General features: G+C 35.2%; 2 protein-coding genes and 1 pseudogene across 2 annotated transcripts; all 3 read right to left on the bottom strand.

Moving 5' to 3' along the window:
• Positions 1–2,264: 2,264 nt before the first annotated feature.
• OR6C280 (olfactory receptor family 6 subfamily C member 280) lies at positions 2,265–3,200 on the bottom strand. The gene has a single exon (NM_001390996.1). It carries the CDS (start codon positions 3,198–3,200, stop codon positions 2,265–2,267), a length of 936 nt encoding a protein of 311 aa, NP_001377925.1.
• On the bottom strand, positions 8,806–9,729 carry OR6AZ1P (olfactory receptor family 6 subfamily AZ member 1, pseudogene; annotated as a pseudogene).
• On the bottom strand, positions 24,571–25,542 carry OR6C323 (olfactory receptor family 6 subfamily C member 323). The gene has a single exon (XM_001490665.2). The coding sequence runs from the start codon at positions 25,540–25,542 to the stop codon at positions 24,571–24,573; it is 972 nt and encodes a 323-aa protein (XP_001490715.2).
• Positions 25,543–26,670: the final 1,128 nt, after the last annotated feature.

Below are 26,670 nucleotides of genomic sequence, written 5' to 3' on the forward strand. Positions count from 1 at the left end.
TCTTCTGTCTCGTATTTATAATGATTATTTTATTACCGTCTTATGACTTTCCAAGATCATCCAAAACAGTGTTGAATAACAAGGAGGAAACTAGATGTTTATATTTGGTTCTTGGTTTTGATTTATAGTCTATTGGTATTTCATTCTTTAAAATAATTTTCATTTTTTAATAAATAGTTGGAGTATTTTTTTACCATATTCCCAATTTGCTTGGAATTTTATTAAAAAATTTTCAGCATCTAACTATTCTTATGAAATCTACTTTTAAAAATTGATTGATATAATAAATAATGTGGAGAGATTTTACTGAGATATAGCTTTTCTTATACTACTAAACTCCTCTTGGTCATAATCTACTTTTCTTTTACTGTGTTACTAGCTGTACTTACATATATTTTACATATGAAATATCTATTCATATATTTAAATGAAATCATGACTTTTTCCCCATGGTTTGGAATGGTTTAATGTACAATGAAATTATTTGTGATATTTATAAAGTTAATGCGAATTTTTTTTAAACAATTTAGTCCTCTTTCCATTTTACAGGCAGAAATTTATTTACTTTCTTAATAAATTATATGGATATTGCTATATTCAAATTTGTAATTTCTTAGTTCATATTTTACTAAGAACTTTTGATTGCATCCAATTTTTCTATCTTTTGTTGTAAAATTGAATGCAGCATATATTTATATCTATTTGACTCTCTTATGTATTGATATTTATATCTTGTTTCTAATTTTTAATCTTGAATATATTACTTTCTCTCTTTTTTTCCCCACATTTGGGTATGTAAGGTTATTTTTCCCTAAGTTTCACAGAGAATCAGCTTCTGAATTGACCTTAAATTTTGCTTATTGCTTTTGCTTTTCATCTTAAGCTTTCATCATTCACTCTGCTCTGTTTTAGTGTGTAGTTCTTCTAATTGTTTAAGATGAGCCATTGTAAGACGGCTCCTACATTTTCAATCTACTTACAAATATTTTAATGACAAAGATGTTTGAGCACACGGATTTCTCTCACCGCATTAAACACACAAATGTGCTTTATGTATACAAATTTTATAAATATCTGTGCTTTACATATATAGATTTTTACCATGTTATTTCTTGCTAGACATATTGTAGTTTCAGCCTCAAAATTTGAATTTATTATGCATACTTAATCTTTAGGGATTTATTTTTAATTTGATGGCTGGTTTGTAGACTTTGAAAACTAGCTGTATGAGTCTAGAATCAGGGTTTTAAATTACATTAGGGGGTCTGTTTCTGTTCTGTTCTTTTTTTAAAAAACTGATAAAGAAAAATACCCAAAGTTATCATCTGAATTCGTGGGTGGGCGGATTGTTTTTTAATTCTCCTTTTCATCGAACGTGCATCAATATGGTAATCTTAGTTTCATACCGTTGAGCCATTTCTAAATTTTTCATCATGCGGCTATTGAAATCTCATATTCTGTCTCCAAGGGATATTTAAATTCATTCTGCTTGGATACGTTTTGAAATATCTTTATTCATTCTCTCCCAATCTATGTCACACTTTGCCAGTTTATAGGCTTACGCTGTTGTATTTTCAATATCCTCTTTATCTCTGCCACCTAAGGAGTTCACTTGTTTGCTCTAAGACAAGCTAAACATCGAAAATAATAGTTATTAAACTGAATTGACAATTTTCTGGGTGTTTGCATTGATATTGTTTTTATAGTATTTTAATATACCATATTTGCCTAATTCTGGAATTACAAGATAGTCTTACAAAAACTTGTGCTTTTTATTACAACATTGCACCTTAACTTTTAACTCAAATTTTACTATGATTACATCCATGTGCATGGAATTATTAAATAGATTTGGAATAGAGGAGTTGAATTATAATAGTACTCCATCAATAAAGAAAAAGTAGTTGTAAAATGTTAATAAAACTGGAAGAGAGATTATTAGGACACAAATATGACTAGAATTTTACTGGAGAAATTGAGGGGATATTTATCCTTTTATTATGATTAATCAACTACTTTTTTCTCTTACTTCTTCTTTTTATTTTTGAGGAAGATTAGCCCTGAGTTAACTACTCATAAAAAGAGGAGGACTGGCCCTGAGCTAACATCCATGCCCATCTTCCTCTACTTTATACGTGGGACGCCTACCGCAGCATGGCGTGCCAAGCGGTGCCATGTCTGCACCCGGGATCTGAACTGGCAAACCCCGGGCCACTGATAAGTGGAACGTGGGAACTTTGCTGCGCCACCGGGCCGGCCCTCTCTTACTTTTTTAAGAAGAAGATAATCCTTTTGACTGAGTCATTCAAGGCTTTCTTCACTTGCTTGTTTCTTAGGGTATAAATAAATGGGTTCAACATAGGTGAAATAGAAGAAACGAGCAGGGAAACTCCTTTATTAAGAGACACTTCTTCATTTGCTGAAGGTTTGATATAGATAAAGATGCAGCTGCCATAGGTGATGGAAACCACAATCATGTGGGAAGAACAGGTAGAAAAGGCTTTTTTCCTTTGCTGAGCAGAAGAAAATCTTAGAATTGTCGTGATGATATAAACGTAGGAGAGAACAACACACACAAGGGTCATGATAAAAGTCAACACAGCGCACACTAAAATCATTCGCTCTATGAACCATGTGTCTGAACATGAGATCTTTAACAGAGGAGTGGCATCGCAGAAAAAATGGTCAATGACCTTAGAGCCACAGAATTCCAGATTGAGGCCAAGGCTAAGCGGAGGAATTATGATTAACAAACCAGCCATCCAACAGCTGATGATAAGCCTATTGCAGACTCTGTTATTCATGATCGTCACATAATGCAAGGGTTTGCAGATGGCCACATAGCGGTCAAAGGACATAGCGGCTAGAAGAAAAAATTCTGTTATCCCAAAAAGGTAAGTGAAAAATATTTGAACAACACAAGCATCATAAGTAATGATTTTGTCACCAGTTGATATGTTGTACAAAACTCTGGGAATACAAGCAGTTGTGAATGAGATTTCTAAGAAAGAGAAGTTTTGAAGAAAAAAGTACATGGCTGTTCTAAGATGGCAATCTATGAACGTGAGGGAGATAACGATCAGGTTCCCAGCTACACTTAACACGTAGGTAAAAAATAGAAAGATGAAAATTAGAACTTTCATTTGAGGGTCGTCAGTCAGTCCCAACAGGATGAATGTTGATATTGTCTGGTTTCTCATCCTGGATTCCTGCTTTCTGCCCGATCCGCATGAAAAATTCAGACACTTGAATAGAGTGTAGTGAAGCCAAAATTAGCACTCAACAGTGGCTTGTTTATGTAATATGTTTATTTGTGGCTATAAGTAGTAACTACATTTTCATCCTTGCCTTATCTTCCAATCAGATAGTTTCATCTTTGTTCTCAATCCTTTGGCTTAGTATATCTATCTATGAGTTGTGGAAGCTAGTGGTCAAATACTTTGTAATACTGAGATAATTTTCCAAGCTTATTTCTCAACTTTCATCAATTAGTTGCAAAGACACTAACTTATTGTTTTTAGCCTGCAGTCAGTGCCTCCAGGGCCTTGAAATTCCCTGTTACCAAATAATTAGGGAATTCCCCCTGCAGACCAGGATCCTTTTATGTGATTTTACTTTTTACTGTCTTTGCTTAAAACACTCTTCCTACTGATGTGGAGGCAAGATCAACTTTCACAAAAAGATTTATGGGTTCCCCAATAAAGCCTCAGGGTTTGCAGACAGCATCATAGAGAAGGAAATTGTTTTGGCTTTATTCTTTGCTTGAGGGCTGAAAGCTTCCCTCAGATTAAGGACCACACAGAGCACAACCACAGTAGACGAATTTGGGAGGCTGTGAAGAAGACTTCTACAGCTCAATTGACTTCTCCTTCTCCTACAGGCATGGGCACATAGGGCATCACTGTGATACTGAGCTCAGCCTTCCACATTCCAGTCAGGCTTCAGTGTTCTAGAAATAACATGGTTTCTTTTTCAATCATTAGTACGGTTCATCCGTGAAGCTCAGTTTCTCCCAGATGTTACAAACCAGAGACTGAGAAAGTAATAGCCCCTAGAATGACTGATCCCTTTCTGTTTCTTCTAACATTCTAATGAGTCAATATGTATAACAAAGGAAGGAGTGTCAAATGAGCTGACAAATCATCAGACTATTTGCCCTTGTTTTATGTGAGAGTGATGATCATATTTGTGTGTCTGTGTGTGCTCATTTTTGTCGTTGTTATGATTGAAGATGAGGCAGGAGTTTATTGTTTCATTATCTCTCACACTGTACTACAACAACTGATGCATAAAAATCAAGCTGTCCATGATTTTTATCTATTCAAGGATAATGAATTTTTAAAATGACATATAATAGATAACTTTTTATTCCATAACAAAATGTCACAATTCACACTAACAGCTCTGATTTGATAACGACAGATATAATGCATTTTTTACATAGGAAGTTGTGACCATTTCTTACAAAGGGCACCGAAAATAAAAACGTTATTGTACTTACTTTTTTGCCAATCAATCAGAACTTCAGGTGGCTTTTTAACAGCATTAGTTCTTAAAGCTAAAATTTGTGCCTATCTGTTCTCTAGTGCTCCCAACTTCACTCTATATTTATGTGCAGTTTGGAAATGCAAAGATCTTTCTGTTATTTATTGCCCGAATTGTTCCTCACAGAGGACGCTAGTTATTATAAACAAAAAGAGTATTTTCTCGTGCTGCCTGTACCCGAAAATAAAAAGCTGTTCCTAGAGTTGAGAACTGTCAAGAATTCTCTTAGGTTTTGGAAATCTTGATATTCTGACTTTTCTGGGCAGAGAGGTTTACATTAACAAGGTTGGTGTTTGTTTTATTTAGCAAACTTGTAACTTAATGAACAAGCTAAAGGGTCCTTGGAGACTCAGGTTCAAAGACATTACTATGGAATCTTTTGTGTCATAATCTTGGCAAAAAGCCTAAAACAGGCAGCTCTGAGGACGCATCCTCAGAGGAAAGAAGATGGGATAGCTTCGAGACTGGAGCACAAGAAACAACAGTCACATAATGCCCTACTTTAAATAATTTTGATTTACATTTATATCATGCAAATCCCTTTGAAGATCAAAGAGCCCCTATTTTCTCTTGTATTTCACTATATTATGAATACATTAAATTAATTTAAAAATTACTCAAAATATATTTGATATAATCCAGAGATAACTAATGTCAACACTTTGAAATAAATGCTTTCAGATTATAAATCAGCAAATTAATCTAAATATTATATATACGACATTTATAAATATGTGAACAATAATCATAAGGTGTATAATTGGCTGAATAGATTGTAAAGATCTATTTAAATCAAAAACATATTGGAGAATATATTTTCATCTCAATTTTAATTAAATTTAGTTCCATTATATTTTATTACTAAATATTAGATTAAAAAAACAAGGTCTCTGTATAAATTTATAACTTTGCATTTTTACTATTATTAAAATGAATATAGGAATATAACTAATCAACTCAAATATTATATATTCTTTTATTTTTATAATTTTTACAAAATATTATTATTTCAGTAAATTTTTTTGTACCATAGCCAGAATATTCTAGATGAGAAATTTCTTCCTCAAAAATACACACAAACCAGATGGTTAACACCTGCAAATGAAATACAATACCTGAAATGAGAAATTTTTCGGATGATATTAATAGCAGTATAGATAATACAGAATAAAAGAATTTTTAGAGATAGGAACAAAAGTTAGATAAACTGAAGCAGAGAGAGAAAGATACTGAGAATAGAAGTAGATCGAAAACCTGTAGTGGGCTGGCCCGGTGGCACAGTGGTTAAGTTCACACATTCCAATTCTCCGAGGCTAGGGGTTCGCCGGTTCCAATCCCGGGTGCAGACAGGGCACCGCTTGGCAAAAAGCCATGCTGTGGTAGGCCTCTGATGTATAAAGTAGAGGAAGATTAGTATGGATGTTCACTCAGGGCCAGTCTTCCTCAGCAAAAGAGGAGGATTGGCAGTAGTTAGCTCAGGGCTAATCTTTCTCAAAAAAAAAAAAAAAAAAAACCTGTAGGAGAAGTGATCTAACACGTGTAATTGGAGATGAGAAGAAAGAGACTGCAAGGGCTGAGGTGGGGTGACAGAAAAATATTTGAAGAAATCAAAAATTGCCAAAAATTTACAAATTTGATGACAACAAGAAAGATCAATAATCACTAAGAAGGATAAACAAAAAGGAAACCAGATCAAGGATCACAGTAATCAAATTTATCAGAAAGAGTGATAATTAAAAATTCTAAAAAGCAGCTACAGGGGCAGATATAAAAAGGATCACAGATTCCTCTTCAGAAATGATGCAAGCCAGAAGACAGGGAAAATCACCTTTACGGATGAGATTTACTGAAAAAGGAGCCAGGCTGCAAGTTAATCCAGTTCTGTGTTAAATGTGTTGCTGATGGAGAGTACTCTGGCACAACCTTATCCAATTTAGGGAACGATAATGATAGTCTCTGCTATGTGCCGGAAACTTTTCAAAGCTCTTCTTGGGCATTATCTTAGATCTTTACAGCTCTATGCTGCAGCTATAATTGTTATCCCCCTTTTGCAGATCAAGAAATCAAATTACTGTGTTGTGCAACTTAATGCCATGCAACTAGAAAGTGGTGAAGTCATGATTGAAATCAAGGCACCCTCACTCCAGCTACTGTGCTAGTTTTCACAGTTGTATGATTGTATTTGCAAGGTCCTGAATGAGCATCCCGTTAGGCACAAAGAACAAAACAGGCTGCAGAGCTGAGGAGACACTGTGACCTCCGCTGTCTTCCTGAATGCAGGAGGAGCAATTCAGTTTACGGGGACAAAGCAGAATACCTCTGCTAAAATTCCACTTCACAACACTGAAGCTGACGTATTAAATACTCTATGACTAGGTAGGTTTTTCTTTTTCTTCACAACTCATAGCATAGGATATCTGTTATTAATTGCTGCCATAAAACCTCAATAGTATTCTTTGGAAAGATAATTATTCTGTCTGAAGGGTAGTCTATTCTGTTTCTAGGTTTAAGCAAGCAGTAAACTTGGAAAGTATCCACACTATTGTATATTGTCATAAACAAAACAAAACAAACCGACATTTAGTAAGGAGAGACTTTATGCAAAAGGATTATTGCAAAGTGATAGGAGGGTAAACTGCAATAGAGGGATTAGTGCAAAAAGAGAATATTGTGACCACAAGACATGCAAGCATTTCAAGGGTTAGGCAGCAAGGGCCTTTCTTTTAGAGAGAGAAATAAACAGGTGAAAGAAGAACAGGCAGTGGTGAAATGGGAAGAAAGGTGTCTACCTAACTAGGCGTAGACTTGGGAAATGGCCAAGGCACTGGCAGTTATGCTGAGATCTGAAGGTTGAATAGGTTTTACAAAGACCAGCTAAAGAATGAAAGGAAAAACATTTCCAGAATGAATAAGGATCTAGACATAAAAGATCAGAGAGTCAAAGTCTTCCGCATGACTGGACACAGGACTAGGGAGAGAAATATGAAAAGTCGTGAAGAATATAATAACTGAGAGTGGGAATATTTTTCCTTGAGAACTAACACTGAGGCTCATACCTTTTTGTTCTTTCACACTTTACACAACTAATTTCTGATCAATGTAAAACTGGAGTTTTCCATACATTTTACTAGTTGAATTTTACTGGAATCTCTTCTCACTCGTGTGCAGAATATAGCTCGTTTTTAATTGGTGCTTCAATATATGTTTTAGCGTCTGGCTGCTATTTCCTAAGAGGGGCTGTTTTATTTCCATCTTTCTTATAAATTCCCATTCAAGGTGTTATCTCCATTTCTCTAACAATAGTCTTCCCCTTTGATAATAAAGGACATTTATTGTTGCATGGGCTACACTTTTAAGAATTTTAGAAAGCATTTTTGTAATAATTTCTTGGGAATGGTCCTGATAGTTATGTGGATGGGAAGATCTGTCTTATCTATCATCTATCTATCTATCGACCTACCTATCTATCATCATTGTCATCATCTATTATCGATCTCTCTCTGTCTCACATTCATGCACAGCTGAGTTGTTTGCTAAATGGGTGATGGTGATTTGGAGGTATAATCTGGTTTGTTTTACAATACAATCTCTTAATGAGAGATGGCACCCTATCCTGTTTGCTTTCCAAGGAGGGGAAAGAAATGAACTAGTTAGAATCTGTTTTAGCTGCAAGACTAAAAACATTTTTTAGACACTTAATCTGACTTTCATGATGACTACAAAGATATGAAATAGTTCAGAAAGTTAATCCAGTGTTTCCCTATTTGTGGCAAAGGACTGTTAGAATTTTTTCCCTAACTTGTTGCAGATGGATACTTTTATTAATGCAATAGAGATGAATTATTTAAAAAGAAAAAAAAGACATAAAATATATGTTAAATTTTTTATTAGATTCAAAAAATTAACTTTGTCTTATTGCTCTTACGGTATATAAAAGCTTATTTTTGATTTTTATGCTTATTGTGCTTCAAAAATATTTTGCTGTCCTACACTAACCAGTACACCAAACTTTCCTGATAACTTGACTCCACAATTTCAACATTTTCCTTTTTCTTTGAGAAAAATGCAATTCTTTTGATTGAATCATTGAATGTTTGTTTCACTTGCTTGTTCCTCAGGGTCCGTATAAATAGGTATAGCATTGGAGCAATGGAAGTTGTGAGTACTGACACACCCTTATTAATGTCCACTTCTTCTTCTTTTTTTCTATTGATGAGGAAAATTTGCTCTGAGCTAACATCTGTGCCAATCTTCCTCTATGTTGTGTGTTGGTTGCCACCACAGCATGGCTTGACAAGTGGTGTAGGTCTGCACCTGGGATCCAAAACTGCAAACCTGGGCTACCAAAGTGGAGCATACTGGACTCAACCACTAGGCCACAGGGCCAGCCCCCTGTCCATTTTGTCTTTTGCTAAAGGTTTAATGTAAATGAAGATGGAGCTTCCGTAGGTGATGGATACAAAATACGTGTGGAAAGAACAGGTGGAAAGAGCCTTTTTCCTGTGCTGAGCAAAGGGAAATTGTAGGAATGTCTTGAGGATGTATGTAGGAAAGAACTACACAGACAAGAGTCATGATGAAGCTCATCACACAACACAGGCTATAACCATCTGCTCTATGAACCACACGGCTGAGAAAGAGATCTTGAGATGCATCACAGAGAAAATGATTGATGACATTTGAGTCACAGAATTCCAGATTTAAGCCGAGGCTAAGTGGAAGATTATGATTAACAAACCTCCAGCCCAACAAAAAGTGCAAACTTTCTACAGACTCTGCTGCTCAGGATGGTCACGTAATGCAAGGGTTAACAAATGGCCATGTAGTGATAATGGGACATGAAGGCCAGAAGAAAAAATTCTGTTGTACCAAAGAGATGACAAAAAATAACTGACTAATGCAAACATTATGAGTAATGGTCTTATCTCCAGTAGACATGCTATAAAAGAATCTTGGAATACAAACTGTAGTGAATGACATCTCCAAGAAGGAAAAATTTTGGAGGCAAAAGTACATGAAAGATTTAAGTTGAGAATTCACCCAGGTGAAGGAGGTGATTGTCAGATTTCCAGTTCCATTCAACATATAGGTGATAAGCAGAAAGATAAATAGTAAAACTTGAAGTCATGAGTCATTTGTCAATCCCAGAAGGATGAATGTTGTTAGTCTTGTGTGGTTTCTCATCACAGGCTCTTGACTTCCCAATCTGTTTATACGGTTGAGATTGAAAATGGAAAAAAAGGTGGTATTAAAAATCATTTTAACAATGGACATTAGCAAAAATATTTAATTGATGGCATTCAGATAGATTTTATCCTTGAAATTTAACAATAAATTGTGAATACGTGACTATCCTCAGTTCTAAAAGAAGTGTATTACATGCTTGATTGAGGGAAAGTTTTCTCAAAATTGTTATTGCTATACTAGAGTCCTTATTTTTATAGCTTTTTCAGCTTTCTCAAATTTCTTTTTTCAATTGATTTTGTATCATGAATATACTTGTTTAATTCCATTTTAGCCCCAGGAGTAAAAGAGACCATTAATGTAGGTGATTTCACAGGTAGTCTGGTAACACTTGTCTTCCCATAACTCTTCAATACTTACAAGTCTAATTAAAAAGCATTATCACCAATTTCACATCTTTGCTTGAAGTGCTAGATTTTTATTAAGTGAAAGTAGGGAAGTTGAGAATTTTGGCAAACTGTATATGCTTTTGCGATGAACTTGGTAAAACGTGGCACTGCTGTGTCTAAAGAGAATTGTTAATAAAAAAGGAAAAGAGATTCTTATAAACACCATCCCCTCTTCCCATCCACCGACAATCTCTAAGTTTCTAAGATGAATCTAATTTCCACTTTTGCTCATTCTGGACTAGAGCACAGTATTTTGACGCACTAACATAATTAATATACCTCCTGGGAACTTGGTAAAAATTCAATGGCTCAGTCTCTACCCTGCTTTGTGAGCCTTGGCTTTTGGGTACTTTCTCTCTCTAGGAGATTCTGAAACATACCACAATAATATATAACTACTACTGCTTATTATTGCATTATGATTTGGTAAAGTTGAAATATTGCCAATTGCCTTAGTATCTAGGTGGTTGTCATTAATGCCAACGAGAGGATTCTGACTCTTGGCAACCCTGTGTACAGCAGAGCAGAACCCTGCCTGGTCTTTTTGCACCATCCTCTCACCTTCTGGGGCTGTATCAGACAATGCTCTGCTGCTCTTCATAGGGTTTTCCTGGCCAATTTTTTCTGAAGTGGTTGGACAGGTCCTTCTTCCTCGTCTGTCTGATTATGGAAGCTCCACTGAAACCTGTCCACCATGGGTGACCTTTCTGGTTTTTGAAATCCCAGTGGCAAAGCTTTCAGCATCACAGAAGCATGCAGCCACCACAGCATGACAACTGACTGATGGGTGGTGTGGTTACCTGACTGGGAAATGAACGAGAGCCATGGTGGCGGTGAGAGTGCTGAATTGCAACCACTGAACCACCAGGGCTGGCTTAAGAAAGGTGGCTCTAATACAATTACTGAATGAACACAAGCGAAATATTTTAGTCGGTTTAACAATGGAACTGGTAAGATGTAAACTGCTTCAAAGAAGTATTCGTGAGATAAAGATTTTATATTCCAAAGATTGCTGAAATAACTTTTCTAGTAGATACCAAACTGGTTGATGTTCTATAGAACTATGACATTGTAATCTTTGTATGATCTTTTCTACAGGACAAAAATCTACAAGTTAATGTGTAACCTCACAGTGTTTGAACACTAAGCAAACGGTAAAAAGCAAAGTCAAAGGCAAGTGCATTTTCCTGTGTAATTAAATACTTCCTAGGTGAACTTGTTAAACAATGACATTGTAAGAACAGGCAGTCATTCTCCTGCTTTATTTCAAGATTTGAATTTTTTCCTCAATATTTCATTTCAGTATGTCATTCAATTTTTCTAGCTTCTCTACTCCCTATCTTTCTCTACAGTAGAGACTATACTGTGCACAAAATTATGATGCAAATCTATATTTATTAACATGGAAAACATTAACATTTTTTGCCTGGTAACTGACTATGTATATTACTCTGTATACAAATCTATATATTGTATACAAATATGAAACAATTTTTTATCTTTTGGTCAGACGTTGTTATCTAAGAGTGGAAGAGTTGCCAGATGTATGTCTTTTCATCAGGTAACTGTTTGACAATTGGAATGGGTCTCATAAAGTTGTTGTATCTTATTGTCTCCAAGGATAGAGTTCCCACTGACACCTCTATTAGGTTTTGCCGAAATTCAGGTCATCTCAGATTCATTAGTCATGTTTGAACTTTGGTCACGAAAGACCCTTAATTTATTCACACAGATGGCCCCTGCGCATCTATAAGAGACCAAGATAATAAAACATTCATCTTACTCCATTGTGCCAAAACCTATCTTTGCCTAGAGATATCAGAAACAATCTTTTTATGAATCTCTAAATATCACCTTACATTTCTCAGACATTTAAAATAAATGTGTTTTTATTTCAGTATAGAGATACAAGAAATTTTTTCCTAGATTTAAAGTGGACTAGGATCTCCAAAGGGTGTCTGTGTGTGGTAATAACCGGTGAAAACTCTGACAGCACTGTCTGTTCCCAACAGTGCTGGCGGAACGTGTAAGGCTCCATGTGAGGGGCATTTATGAATGTATGGACTCCACTGGTACTTTCGGTTTCATCGTGGCACTATCAGGACTGCATATTCAACTAAGGCCATTGCGTTTTCCTTACGAGTAAGTTTGGTTTTCTTTGGTAATTATAGTTTCTTTCTTCAACATTCTATTTCCTTAGTCTGAGTAAAATATCAGACTTATACTATATGTTTAAAAATAAGATGGCAATCATCAATTTGGATATTTCAGGAAAAGAAAATAGTTATTTATGATATTATTTTGTTCTATAAAAGAGAAATATGAAACGATTAGAGTCATTAGGAATATTTATTACATGCATCAGTAAAGACATGTGTCAGTTCCTGTTCACTCTTGGTCTTCAGTGGCTAGATTAGGACAAATCATATAATTGGTTCTCAAAGAGTATGTCTTCAATGAATTCAAGAGTACTCATTGGAACAGAATAATCTGAGCGACAACCAGAAGTAATCTGCTCAGACAAGGTAACTTTCACAAATTAATGTTTATTTATACCAAGATATAATTGTATCATCCTTCATTAGAATGCCAAATTAACTGCAATATTGTCATTAGGGAACAGTGCGTTAACTAAATGCACGTATTTCTGGAAACATACTAAATAGAAAATACACCTGAATTCACTTACTTTATTAGAAACTTCATTAGAACATATCACAGAAGATAAGTCCTGATGATTAGGAAGGGGGAGTTTTTTAGAACCTGGGGCACTGCTTTGAGTTAGGATGCCCAGTGAAGTCCTGAGGCTTAAGAATTTTCTGTTTGATTCAGAGGGTCAGTTTCTATGGGATTCTGTCTAAAAAGGTGCCTGATTGCCAGATAATTACTGCTCCTCCTGAGCTTGGATTATGCTTCTTTCTTGTAATGGTACCTATAAACCATAGACATTTTTCCATAAAGAGAAGATCAGTGCTGTCAGTTGTTACCATGTTGATGGGAAAAAAAAAATTGTACCTAAATTAGCTAGAAACTAGGAAAACCAATATTTAAGGGTTTTTTGTGGGTATAATATACAGCAAATAGGTAAAAACCATTTTTATAACAAACTAATGATATTTTCAGTGGAAGATTCTTTTTTACCTCAGGGTGGAGGAAAATCAGAAGACGTGGATTCTTTATTTACAAACAGAAATATCGTCCCATGTCATTAATTCGTAATTATGGTTGAGAAAGGTGGAACGCTGATTGCTTTATATCCAAAATTGTACAGTCCCTGAACTCCAGCCTTAAAACTCACTAACAGACACTGATCATTCGCATTCATCAAAATTCACCTGCTTCGTAGGGAATGCAGCAAAGAAAAGCTGCTAATCGCAGTGGCTGTTGCTTAGTGCCCGGAAGCATTGGCATAAGTGTTAGACTGATTTATGGGGCAAATGGAGGAAGAGGAGAATAAAAGAGAGAAAGAATTAAGGATAGAGGTTTTAACTTACTATCCAACAAAGACTGTGTGGATTATCCAATTAATCCTCCTAATAATTCCATGAACCAGACGTTATTGAGGAAACTGACAAAAATGAACCCAGGCAGTCTGACTCCAGAAACTGTAAAAAGCACAGGAAACTGTAAAAAAAAAGTCTAGTACTTCTTACTAGACATCAGTACACACGAAAGCAATACATTTGAGGTCATGTCTACATTAACATTAAAGGTAGTCTCAAAAATGTAGAGCGGGTTTATATTAGGTTCAAATAGGAAAAAAAACAAAAACAAAAAGAAAACTTCTTCCTAAATGTCATTTCATATATGAAATCCACTCTTTCATTATTTCCACAAACGTCTATGGAGAGTTGGTCTCTTCCGCCATGTTACTATAGTTCTTCGTGGTGTCTGATGAGTTGATCCTCTGTTGGCACATTTGTGGTAGTAACCACCTTTCTTATTTGGGGACAGCTTTGATTACTTTGGTTCTAAGCTGCTTCTGGTTGTATTGGAGAGCCTGCACTTTCCATCTTCCACTGCTCTGCTAGAGGCGTCGTCAGTGCCCTCCTTGTGCAGCCTGTGCCTCTGAGGTTGCTGGTGCATTGCTGCTTATGATGTGTCTGCAGTCTCAGGTGTCGCCACTGGGGTCACCAGGCTGTGAGCACTTCTGCTGCTTCTGGGGTCCCCTGGGTCTCATGTTCCTCCACTGGCTCTCCGTGGGCTCTCCATGGACTCAGATGCTGCTGCCCCATGCAACACCCGTGCTGCTGCTCCCACGTTGTCTAGGGGTGCTGGTTGCACCACCGCCAGGGATGCTGGGTTCAGGGGTGTGGCTATAGCGCCAGGGGCCCAGGGATCCAGGGTCTTACGTGCAGCACCCTGCTGTTGGTGGAGCTGATGTTAAGGGTGCTGCCACTGGGGGCTAGGTCATCAGTTCTGCTATGTTCCTGAAGCCTTTGGTTGCAGGTTCCACCTGTCATTGCTTGGGAGTAGCGGAAGCTAGCCAGGGAGAGGTTGTTCTTGCTGCTCTCTCCTGCAGCCTCTGTTGTCGGGCACTAGCAGGTGTGTTTTGAAAATTTAGGTCAGAGTGCCCTGCCTCAGAAGGGAAAACCTGAGTTTTGTACTCTATCCCCACTGTTGGAAACACCTGGACACTGCTGGGGGAGGGAAAAGGGTACTTGCACTGGACCCACTGTAAGAGATACAGGGAGCAAGCTGCACCTGTTTTTTCTGCTCCTGCTGCATCTGCTCTCAATCACACAGGCTGCATCGCCCTCTGTTTCCTCTCTGGGCCCTGGATCCCTGGATTGCTGCTGCCCAAGACGGGGTGGGGGCTGCTCCCCTAATTCCACTGCTTCCCTGGAGTCCAGTTCACCCACTTTCAGATGTACACATGCATGGATCTCTTACGCATCTTTTTGTGCTGTTTAGGGAATCATCTGCTGCTCAGTGGATGTCTGATTGGTTGTAACTTAGAGGGGAGAGACAAAGGGAATAACTCACTCTGCCATGATGCTGATCTCACTTTCCTGATGGCTTTTTTAACCCTTTTCCTTCTTAAACCTAGAATTTCTAGGTCTTACTTGGAGAGAACATAACCTTGGAATGAAGTTAACTCCAATTTGACATCTATTTTAAGAGAGATTGGTGACATATTACTGAATTCACTCTCTATTCCATCCCAATTTGTACTGCTAAATTTCTATTATGAAATATTAGTCTTTTGTGTTTTAAAACTTCATGGTTATTTCTCTATATTCATAGTGTAATCATTTATTGGTAGATAATGCATTGTACACGTCCCCATTAAAATACTCTACCATTTTATAATTAAATATTCTTTGTTTTTATTACTATTGTTGAAGATTATTTTACACATTGTGTTCTAAATGATACTTTTAAGAATTGTATACTGTTTTAAGGATTTCCTTGAAATCACATTGCCATTACATTAGAAAGACTATGTCGTATACTGGAATGGATCTACAACTTGGAGGTAAATGCTACTTGATGCAAATGATATTTTTCAGCAACTACCAGCAATACATAGCTCTGCTAGATGTCTTCAAACATATTTTGTAAGAAAACACATGCAAATAAACAAAACACCTTTAAAAACATTAAAGAAGTTTGCCTATGGAAGACTAAGGAGTGGGAATGGGAAATTGCAATAGAGAAAAATAAAAAAGCAAAATAAGTTAATGGGAATACCTGATGATAATTATAATATAACAAGGACCAAGAGAAATGACTAACAACCCTCTACACATGAGAAGGAAACGGGAGTCATTAAACTTCAATTGTGCCAACACTCAAAAAATTTACCTAGGAGGGTTGTTTTGAGAATTAGCAAACATATTTCATATGGAATAATTTTTTACTCTCAGTATATGCTTATCATTGCTATAATGAAGAAAAAATTTCAAAAGCTATTTTAAGATTAAAACAAAAACTTTGCAGAGCACTTCATATTGCCAAGTTTTTCTCATCAGGGACTTGATTCCATTTTAAAACTCTAAGATTGAAAATAATAAAATAAAGGTTTTTGGAATATCCGGAGCTCTCTCTGATTTTAAAGGGTTGATATTCTGAATCCTATGGATAGAGAAGTTTTTACATTAACAAGTTTAACAGCTGTTTTATTTGCCAAAGCTAAAGTGAAATGAATAAACAAAAAGGACCTAGGTGACCCAATTTAAAAAAAGTCACTGGTGAATCTTCTGCCTAATGAACGTGGCAGAAATCCTGAAACATGGAGCAGCGAGGACAGTGTCCTCAGAGAAACGATGATACAAGCATAGCATCCAATACAGGCCATCTGACGGCATTAAAAATCAGGTGGTAGAGGACATGTCTGTCTGTCCTGCATTTGTGCCACACCTCCTGTGGCTGATATAAGTTCACCTAGTTTTATTTCTTATCATAGATTGATTAAAAGAGATAAAAATTTCAGGCAATCAGAAGAAAATATATGAATAATCACAAATTTAGTGATAAGCACTTTCACTATGTCTGTACCTAATCTGTCCAACTTTTCCTATGCATGAATATCAACATTTTACGTATACAACATGATGTAAAAATTTCTTACATAATTTTTGTAACTTTTGTCACATAAACATTTAACATGAAATTATCTTCAAATAACTAGCTGTAGTTGCAGGTCATCATTTTTGATAACTTTGTAATATGTCACATTTCAGGATTCTATCAGTTTTTCATGCCACTCCTAAATCTTGAAAATTTGGTTGAATTGAATAAATGGGTGCATATAAGTAAATTGTATGGTTGTATAAGTTATTTTTTAGAAATTTAGTTTCTTCCAGCAAATCATTCTTCTATGGATATTTTTGCAAACTTAACAGTTTTAGAATGTTAGAAATAAAGTGTATTCACATTTCAAGGCTTTTATGTATTATCAAAATTCTCTCCAAAAGGTCACACTGATTTACATATGCAATCTTAATTTATGAGAGTGTTCCTGTGTCAACACTCAAACATTGTGTATTATTATAATTATCAAGTCAAGAAATACTTCTATTCTCATATATGTAGGAAATATTTTCTTCTTTAATTATCATTGGTCTTTAAATGTATAAAATTTTTAAAAATTATGATATTTCCTATTACCCCTTGAAGAACTGTCATTGTAGTTTTAGTCATTTTATAATTTGTACTTAAAAACATCTTCTAGGGGCCAACTCAGTGGCTCAGTGGTTAAATTCCCACGTTCTGCTTCAGTGGCCTCGGGTTCACTGGTACGGATTCCCGGTGAGGACCTCCACACTGCTTGTCAAGCCATGCTGTGGCAGGCGTCCCACATATAAAGTAGAGGAAGAAGGGCATGGATGTTGGTTCAAGGCCGGTCTTCCTCAGCAAAAAGAGGAGGATTGGTGGCAGATGTTAGCTGAGGGCTAATCTTCTTCTTCAAAAAAAATAAACATCTTCTATTACATTTTTCAAAGTATTTTCATTCCCTCCAATAGAAAAAGAAGTTTGCTTCTACTCTTATTTTACTAAGAGTTTTCTTGATAGTAAATTTTAAATTTTATCAACTATTCCATATTCATTGTGATAATCAAATGAATTTTCTATTTTAATAGTTTTATTATTTAAATTTGTTTTATTTTGATATTTTTATTATTAACAAAAATGTAAATTATATTTTGATTTATTATTAATCAACCACTAAAATTACAAAACACAGGGTTATAGTTAATAACTCATCAAAGAAGATGTGATAGATGGAATAATATCCTCCCCCATCCCCCCCACCCCAAACGATGCCCATGTTCTAATCTCCAAATCTGTGACCATATTATCTTACGTGTGAAAGGAAGATTAAGGTTACAGAGGACATTAAGGTGGCTAGTCATCTCCCTCTAAAATGGAGAAGTTATCCTGGATTATCTAGGTGGGCCCAAAGCAATCACAAGAATCCTTAAATGGAAGAGAGAGGCATAAGAGGAGAGTCAGAAGGATATTTGACCATGCAAAAATGTTCAGAGAAGTACAATGTTGCTGACTTTGAAGATGGAAGAAAGGATCCATTAGTTAAATGATGTGGGCCGTCTCTAGAAGCAGAAGAATCAAGCAAATGAATTTTCCCCTAGACCATCCAAAAAGGAACACCTTTATTTTCAACCCAGTGAGTCTCATGTTGGACTTCTAACCTAAAGAATGGTTAGATAATGAATTTGTGTTGTTTCAAGCCACTAATTGTGTTCTTTATTATAGCTGTAGTAGGAAGCTAATATAGGAGATAAAATCAAAATATAAAAATTCACTTAATTCAAAGGTACACATAAAAAAGAAAAAAGGAAGCAAGTTACAGATAGTACAAATAAAAAACAATTAGCAAGATGTTAGATTTAAACTTGGACAAGTAAAAATTCCTTTAAATGTAAATTGTCTAAAACTTTAGTTAAAATGCAGAAAGTATCCCGTTGAATAAACAAGCAAAACCCAACTGCATGTTAGGTACAATAAATCTTTATTAAATATAAAAAGACAATAAGATAAAGCTAAAATGATAGAAATGAATGAAACGTGCTAAAACTAATAAAAAGAAATCTAGAGTGGCTATATTAATGCTAGATAGACTGAATTTTAGAGTAAAGTTTACCCAAATAAAGAAGCTCATTTCATAGCGATTAAAGAGTTCAGTTTACTCAAATGGCACAGAAATGCTCACACTTTTTGCTCTCAATAACAGAGTTTTGAAGTGCATGAAGCAAAAACTGATAGAAAGCAAGGAGAAATAGACACACAACTATATTAGGGTATTTCAATACTCCTCTTTCTCAGTAATTGGCAGAACAAATAAACAGAAAATCAGTAAGAACATGGAAGATGAACAAAACTATCAACTAATGACTTATCAATAGCACAACTAGGCAGAAGATCAACAAGGAAATGGAAAACTTGCAAAACTGTAAACCACTGAAACCTAACAGACATCTACAGAACATTCTGCCCAACAATAGCAGAATACGCATTCTTTTCGAGTGCACAGTGCACATTTGTCAAGATAAACTATATTCTGAGCCATAAAACAAGTCTAATACATGTAAAGCCATTCAAATCCCACAAAGTGTGCACTCTGACAGCACAGGAATTATATTATACATCAAAGGAGAGATCTCTGGGAAACCCCCAAATATATAGAAAGTAACACTTAAAAATAACTCGTGTTTCAAAAATAAGTCTTGGGGAAATTATAAAGAAGATGGCTTCCCTGGTGAATTATACTAACCATTTAAAGAATTAATGCCAATGCTTTTCAAACTCTTCCAAAAACTTGAAAAGAAGGGAACACTTCCATATTCATTTTATTAGGTCAGTATTACCCTGTTTTCCAAGCTAGATATGCTACTTAAAGTAGACAAAACTACAGGCCAGTATTTCTGATGAACATAGATGCAAAAATCCTCAATAAAATACTAGCATGCCAAATTCAACAGCACATTAAAAAGATCATACATAGTGACCAAGAGGGATTTACCCCTGGGATGCAAGAATGGTTTAACATATGAAAATCTATATACGTGATACACCACATTAACAGAACAAACAATGCAGATCACATGATTATGCATGTGATGCAGGAAATGCATTCAACAAATTCAAAGCCTTTTATGATTAAAATCACTCCACAAAGTGGCTATAAAAGGAAGCTACTTGACATAATAAAGGTAATATATGTAAATTTCAGAGCTAATATTATCCTCAATGATATAAAACAGAAAGTGTTTCTTCTAAGATCAGGAACAAGACAAAGATGCTTATTCTTGCCACTTCTATTCAAAAGACTATTGGAAGTCCCAGCAGGAGCAGTTAGACAAGAGAAAGAAATAAAAAGCATCTAAATAGGAAAGGAAGAAGTAAAAATTATCTCTGTTTTCAGATGACTTCATCTTATATGTAGGAAACATGAAATACTCTACAAAAAAGCTGTTAGAACTAATCAACAAATTCATTAAAGTTGCAGGATAAAAATTAATGTATAAAAGCCAGTTACATCTCTATACACTAATAATGAACCATCTGAAATGGAAATTAAGAAAATGGTTCCATTTACAATATCATCAATAAGAATAAAGTATAAAGATAAACTTGATTGAGGAAGCAGAAAAGAGTTGTACACTGAAAATCATGGAAACCGATGGAAGAAATAAAGAAGGTGTAAATAATTGGAAAGGCATCCTCTTTTCATGGATTGGAAGACATACCAACAAAATACCCATCCTACTCAAAGTGATCTATAGATCCATTACAATCTCCATCAAAACCTCAATGTCATTTTTTATAGAAATAGAAAAAAATTCCCAAAATTGATATGGAACCAATTCAAAAGACCCCAAATAGCCAAAGCAATCTTGAGAAAGAATAACAAATCTGGAAGCATCACACTTACTGATTTCAAAACACATTATAAAGCTACAGGAATCAAAACAGTATGATACTGATATAAAGACAAACACATAGACCAATGGAATAGAATAGAGAGCCCAGAAATAAATTCACACATATATGGTCAACTGATGTTTGACAGGCATGCTAATAACAATGGGGAAAGAATAATCTCTTCCACAAATATTGAGAAGAATGAGATATTATCTCACACTATATACAAAATCAAGGCAAAATGAATTAAAGACTTAGGGATAAGACTTGAAACCACAAAATTCCCACAGGTTTCTCAACGTTAGTCTTAGCAATGATATCTTGGATATAACAATAAAAGTATAGGCAGCAAAAACAAAAATAGATAAGTGGGACTGCATCAAACTAAAAAGCTTCTGCACGGTAGAGGAAACCATAAACAAACCGAAAAGGCAATATATGGAATGGAAGAAAGTATTTGCAAACCATATGTCTGATAAGCAATTAATACCCAAAATGTATAAGGAATTCCTACAACTCAATAACAGTAAAAGGAAATAACCTGATTAAAAAATGAGCAAAGGACTTCTATATACATTTCTCCAAATTGGAGATACTGATAGCCAACAGGTGTATAAAAAGATACTCAACATCACTAACCATCAGGGAAATACATGTCAAAACTACAATGAGATATCACTTCACTTCTGTTAGGATGGCTAGTATCAAAAAACAAAAGATAACAAGCATTGTCAAGGATGTGGAAAAATTAGAACCCCTATATACTATGTTTGGAAATGTAAAATAGTGAAGCCACTATGGTAAACAGCATGGAGTTTCCACAAAAAAATTAAAAATAGAACTATCCTATGACCCAGCAATCCTATGTCTGGGTATATGCTCAAAAGGATTGAAATCAGTGTTTCAAAAAGATATTTGCACTCCATGTTCTCTGCAGTATTATTCATCATAGTCAAGATGTAGAAACAAAAGTCCATAGACAGATGAAGGGATGAAAAAATGTGGCATAAACATTCGATGGAGTATTATTCAGCCTTAAAAATGAATGAAATCCTGTCATATGATACGACATGAGGACACCATGGTAAGTGTAATAAGCCAGTCACAAACGCTGCACGATTCTGCTCATATGAAGTATCTAAAACAATCGACCTTACAGAAGTAGAGGGTGGAATAGGGGTTGCCAGAGTTTTTGAAGAGGGGAAGTGGAGAGGTTTCTGGACCAAGCTACAATAATATTCTCTCCTTTGTATACACAACTTGGTGGACTTCATATTTTTTAATGCAGAAACTTCATGATAATCTTCCACTGCCTGGCAAATTGGGGACAATTGGCTCAAGGCATGAATGAATTTGTTTTGTTATCGGATGAATATTCAATTTCCAAATAGTCTGAGTTTGAGAATTCCTGCTAAAAACGTTTCCATTTTTTTTCTAGTAGGATTAAGTGTCTCATTTTCCGAGGAGCAGGGATAGAAAAGGTAGAAGTCTGACACCAAGGAGCAGCCCAGAAACCAGCCCTCAGCTGACATCCCTCTTTGAAGGGGCTTCATGTTTTATTCCAGAGTATCGTTCTCCTTCATTCTTGGTAGGTTAATTTTCAGTGAGTGTTGTCGTGACAACCAGCAAAGCACTCATACCCACTGGCTTTATTTTTTCATTCCAATTTTTAACTCTTTCTACTCTGAATTCCATTTCCAAGGTTCATTTGCCTCTTTCTTATTACCAGAGGACTAGCTTTTCTTTATTCAATTACATATTTTAAACATTGTATATTTTTGGAAGATAATGAATACAATGTGTTATTTCTATAAGTAATTTCCATTTCTAGCATCATAAATTATCATATCATATAAAGATATTTTTTATTTTGAGTAAATAAATTTGCCCATTTATAAAAATATCAATATATATGTGTTAAAGATTTTCTTGGTCTAAACATTGGGTGTTTCAAATAAAATATGTTTTCTTGAGATGTTCCTTGAGGTAATTTTGATGATTATGTGTGCAGTCCTGGAGTGGCAGTACCATTTCCCATAGGAACGATAGATCTGTTTCAGTAACATGAAACAGAATTGAACACTGCCTCCAACACTGACTACCATTACTTAGTATTCCCACATCTCAACTTGCCAACCTATGAAACAAAGATTGAAAACCAGCTCCAGTGCTTTTGGAAGCTTACCCATTTAAAAAAGTACAATTATACAATTATGTATATTATAGAGAGAGAGATAATAATATTGTAGCAATAGGTAAAGTTAGTCTAAATCAATCTCTCAGTAAACTACAACTTTTGTTAACTTGTCCATATCTTAAAATATAAATGAAATGTAGCAGGGTGGTTAAATCTTGATTGAAAGTCCCTTAAAAATGTAGAGTATATTCTACCCATGTGATTTTTTATGATTGTTTTTTCCTATCAGAAATTAGCATTTTTCTTCAATAAATAATTATTCTCCTTCTTTTTCAGGGTTTGTGAGGCTTTTGGATTCAGTATATTTGAAGGTAATGTATTCAGTATCATTTATTTCCTAGGTTTTATATACACTCAAGTGTACATAAAAATAAAGTTTTTGCCTTCATGGCAGATTTTAGATAAAGAATCTAACAAACTTTTAGTCTAATTGATGATACAGGAAAGACAGCTTACGTTGAAACAGCAGGCAGAATAGACAATTTCCCCAGACTTGCTTTGCATGTTTGTGTGAGCAGGAAAGGAAAAAACAGCCTTAAGTGGAAACGGCATGTAAATTAAAATCTAAATGAGAAAAAGAAGTGGAATGGAAGAATGAGGGAAAGAGCACTTTTTTACAGAGTCAACAGCAAGTGCCAAATCTTCAAGACACCAGGAGAGAGTCCAAAGGATGGCCATGTGGCCTGCAGTGCAGAACACTCACCAGGATGAACATTTATTTAGTAGTTTTATGAAATCTTTTGAAAAAACTGATGGACATTTAATGGTCATCTAATCTCTAAGCCATTTATTTCATATTATGAAAAAAATTAACGATTACTTTAGTTATAACTTTTCACTTGGACTTCCTTTTCAATTATTTTATATCCATGCATATTGCTGGTTTGGTTTCCTTGATATGTTTAAAAACTCTGCTTCCATAATACACAAAACTTTATTCCTTATTTTAACAATATTTTCAGTTTGGGTATTTATGTTCTACTTTAGCAATTGAATATTTTTGACAATCTTAATAACTTCTTTAAATCCTCAACTGAAATGAACATTTTGACTTGTACTTATAATTTCATATCCTAGAAAAGAGCTTTTCCTTACATTTAAGAAATTATTTATTCTGTATAATCTATAAATCTTTTCATTTTTAAATTTCAGCATTTTATGTGTATGTGTGTCTTTATGAATAAACTCCAGGATCCTAGATATCAAATTCTGCTATCATTTAAAGCACATTTATTTGGACATGTACTTATTTTTGATTTCTTTACTCTTCAATTATATCATGTTACTTCTTGCTAAAGATGCGCTTTTTAAAATCTTTTAGAAATATAGGATTATTAGTGAGCTAAGTAATTTTAAGGATAGTATTAATTTTTTAAAAAATCTATGCGTGGAACTTGACTGCCAAGCAACAGGCACTCAATAAATTTTAATTTAATTAATTAAAATTTTCAGCAGCATTTAGATTGGAAGATGGGAAGAGCACTTTAAATCAATTATTTTCTTGCAAGTCTAAGAAAATACAAGGTAAGCTATTTATTTCCTGTTTGATTTGTGTTTGTTTTATTTTTCTTCATTTCAATTTTGTTTGCTAGATGGACGTAACATCAGGTTTACATTTACCAGAAAATTATTATCATGTTTTCTGATTGGGATCTGACCGTGCAAGTGGTTTGTTTGAAGGAGGACTAAAGGAGTGAGCTCACGTGCTGGAGGGGCTCATTCTGGGCACAATAAATAGATGTTTCAGACACCTAACCTGAATAGAGATCAGATCAAGAAGAGACAAATGGATGTAATGATTTATGCTTAGCTTAATATTTTATTTCTGGACATGAACATTCTCAAATTCTTTGAGACAAGTGCAATTTTTTTGAAGGAATTACTGAAGGCTTGTCTCACTTGTTTGTTTCTCAGAGTGTATATGAATGGGTTCAACATAGGAGCAATGGATGTGATTAGCACTGTCACACCCTTATTAATGACCACTGATTCCTTTGCTGAAGGTTTGATATAGATGAAGATACAGCTTCCGTAGGTGATGGAAACCACAATCATGTGAGAAGAACAGGTGGAAAAAGCCCTTTTCTTTTGCAGTGCAGAGGGGAATCTTAGAATGGTCTTGATGATGAAAATGTAAGACACAGCAACACACACAAGGGTCAAAATGAAAGTTAGCACAGCACAGACAATAACCAACTGCTCTATGAGCCACGTGTCTGAGCATGAAATCTTCAAGATAGGAAATGAATCACATAAATAATGATCAATGACATTGGAGTCACAGAATTTCAAATTTAGGAACAGAATAAGTGGGGGGATTATGATCAACAAGCCAGACATCCAACAGCAGAGGACAAGCCTCCTGCAGACTCTGCTGCTCATGATGGTCAGGTAATGAAGGGGCTTACAGATGGCCACATAGCGGTCATAGGACATGGTGGCCAAGAGAAAAAATTCTGTTACTCCAAAGACATCAATGAAAAACACTTGAATAATACAAATATTATATTTAATTGTCCTGTCGCCTGTTGCTATGTTGTACAAATACCTAGGGATACAAGCCGATGTAAATGCAGTTTCTAAAAAGGCAAAATTCTGTAGAAAAAAGTACATGGGTGTTTTAAGGTGGCAGTCCACTAAAGTGAGTGACATGATGGTCAAGTTTCCAGTTATACTTACCATGTAGCTGAGGAATAGAAACATAAAAATTGGAATCTGAAGTCGAGGGTCATCCGTCAATCCCAACAAGATGAAGGTTGTTATTGTCTGGTTTTTCATCACTGACTACTGAAATTTATTCAATTTCATGTAAAATTTAGAGATATCTTATTTGAATAGAAGGCTATCAAAACCAGATAGCAGTAAACAGTGACTACCAGAGACAGCAAACTGATTCACATGTAGATTCTTCTATAAATTACTAATTAATATTGCCAATATTCTGGTGGGCTTGGCTACTCATTTATTTTCTTTTATTGTTTTGGCAATTTTGTGATAGATTTTTAAAAGTATTCTAAAAAACTGTTCTACCATCCCAATTTCCTCTTTGATTTCAGTTTCAATCTATATCCAAGACCGGATTTTCTCATATGATTAGACTTGACCCACAATGTGCATGCTTTAACAAAATTATGATTTCTTCTTACCTCCAAAGTTTCTTCCTTATTTCAAAGGTGAATATTTAAGTGCAATAATTTGTTTCATGTCTTTTCTTGAAGATTTGCTCATGATAAAATGTAAATATGTAACAGCTGATCTGGGCTCCATCAGACTTTGTTGATTCAGCTGCAGCTTACATTTTACATTTTGCCGCTATGACCAAGCACGTGTTTATGTTGTTTTGTTTTGTGTTTTAACAGGCAACTTCCACGTTGTTGGATCACTCCTCAGACTCTCCTATGTTTCTCTGAATGTGGGTAATTCACACTCAGTGTCCACTGCATGCAGAAAACGGAGTATTTTAGAGCACAATTTATTTGCTACAAGTGAAGAAATGTTTGGCCCAAAGATATACAGCTGGAAAGAACCACGAATTACTTTTATGCTTTCTGCTGGTTTAGATAAGCATGGAAAACACTCTACCACCTTGTTATCACTATCACTAAGTACAAAATCAAATTTAAAGTACTAAATATACTCTCCACGCACCTGTCCTTACTCTCTCCCTCAGTCTTAGCCGTAGTGACAGCACAGTGTTAAGAGCAGACCTTTTGTAGCAAGATGTCCATTGTTCAACACCTCGCTTTCTTGCCTACATCCGTATGATCTTAGGCAAGTTTCCCCATCTCTCAGGTCTTCCATTCTTTAATCTATAAATGGAGAGAAAAATGGCATCTACCATATACAGTTAAAATGATTAGAAGAAGTAAAACATTTATACTAAAATCCAAAGCATGGCATGCATTT

Source organism: Equus caballus, chromosome 6, assembly GCF_041296265.1.
Source record: "Equus caballus isolate H_3958 breed thoroughbred chromosome 6, TB-T2T, whole genome shotgun sequence".
Lineage (NCBI taxonomy): Eukaryota > Metazoa > Chordata > Mammalia > Perissodactyla > Equidae > Equus > Equus caballus.

What these genes read in the sequence shown, in the direction of transcription:
- OR6C280 (NM_001390996.1), bottom strand. Translation starts at nt 3,200, where the DNA reads ATGAGAAACCAGACAATATCAACATTCATCCTGTTGGGACTGACTGAC.
- OR6C323 (XM_001490665.2), bottom strand. Translation starts at nt 25,542, where the DNA reads ATGAAAAACCAGACAATAACAACCTTCATCTTGTTGGGATTGACGGAT.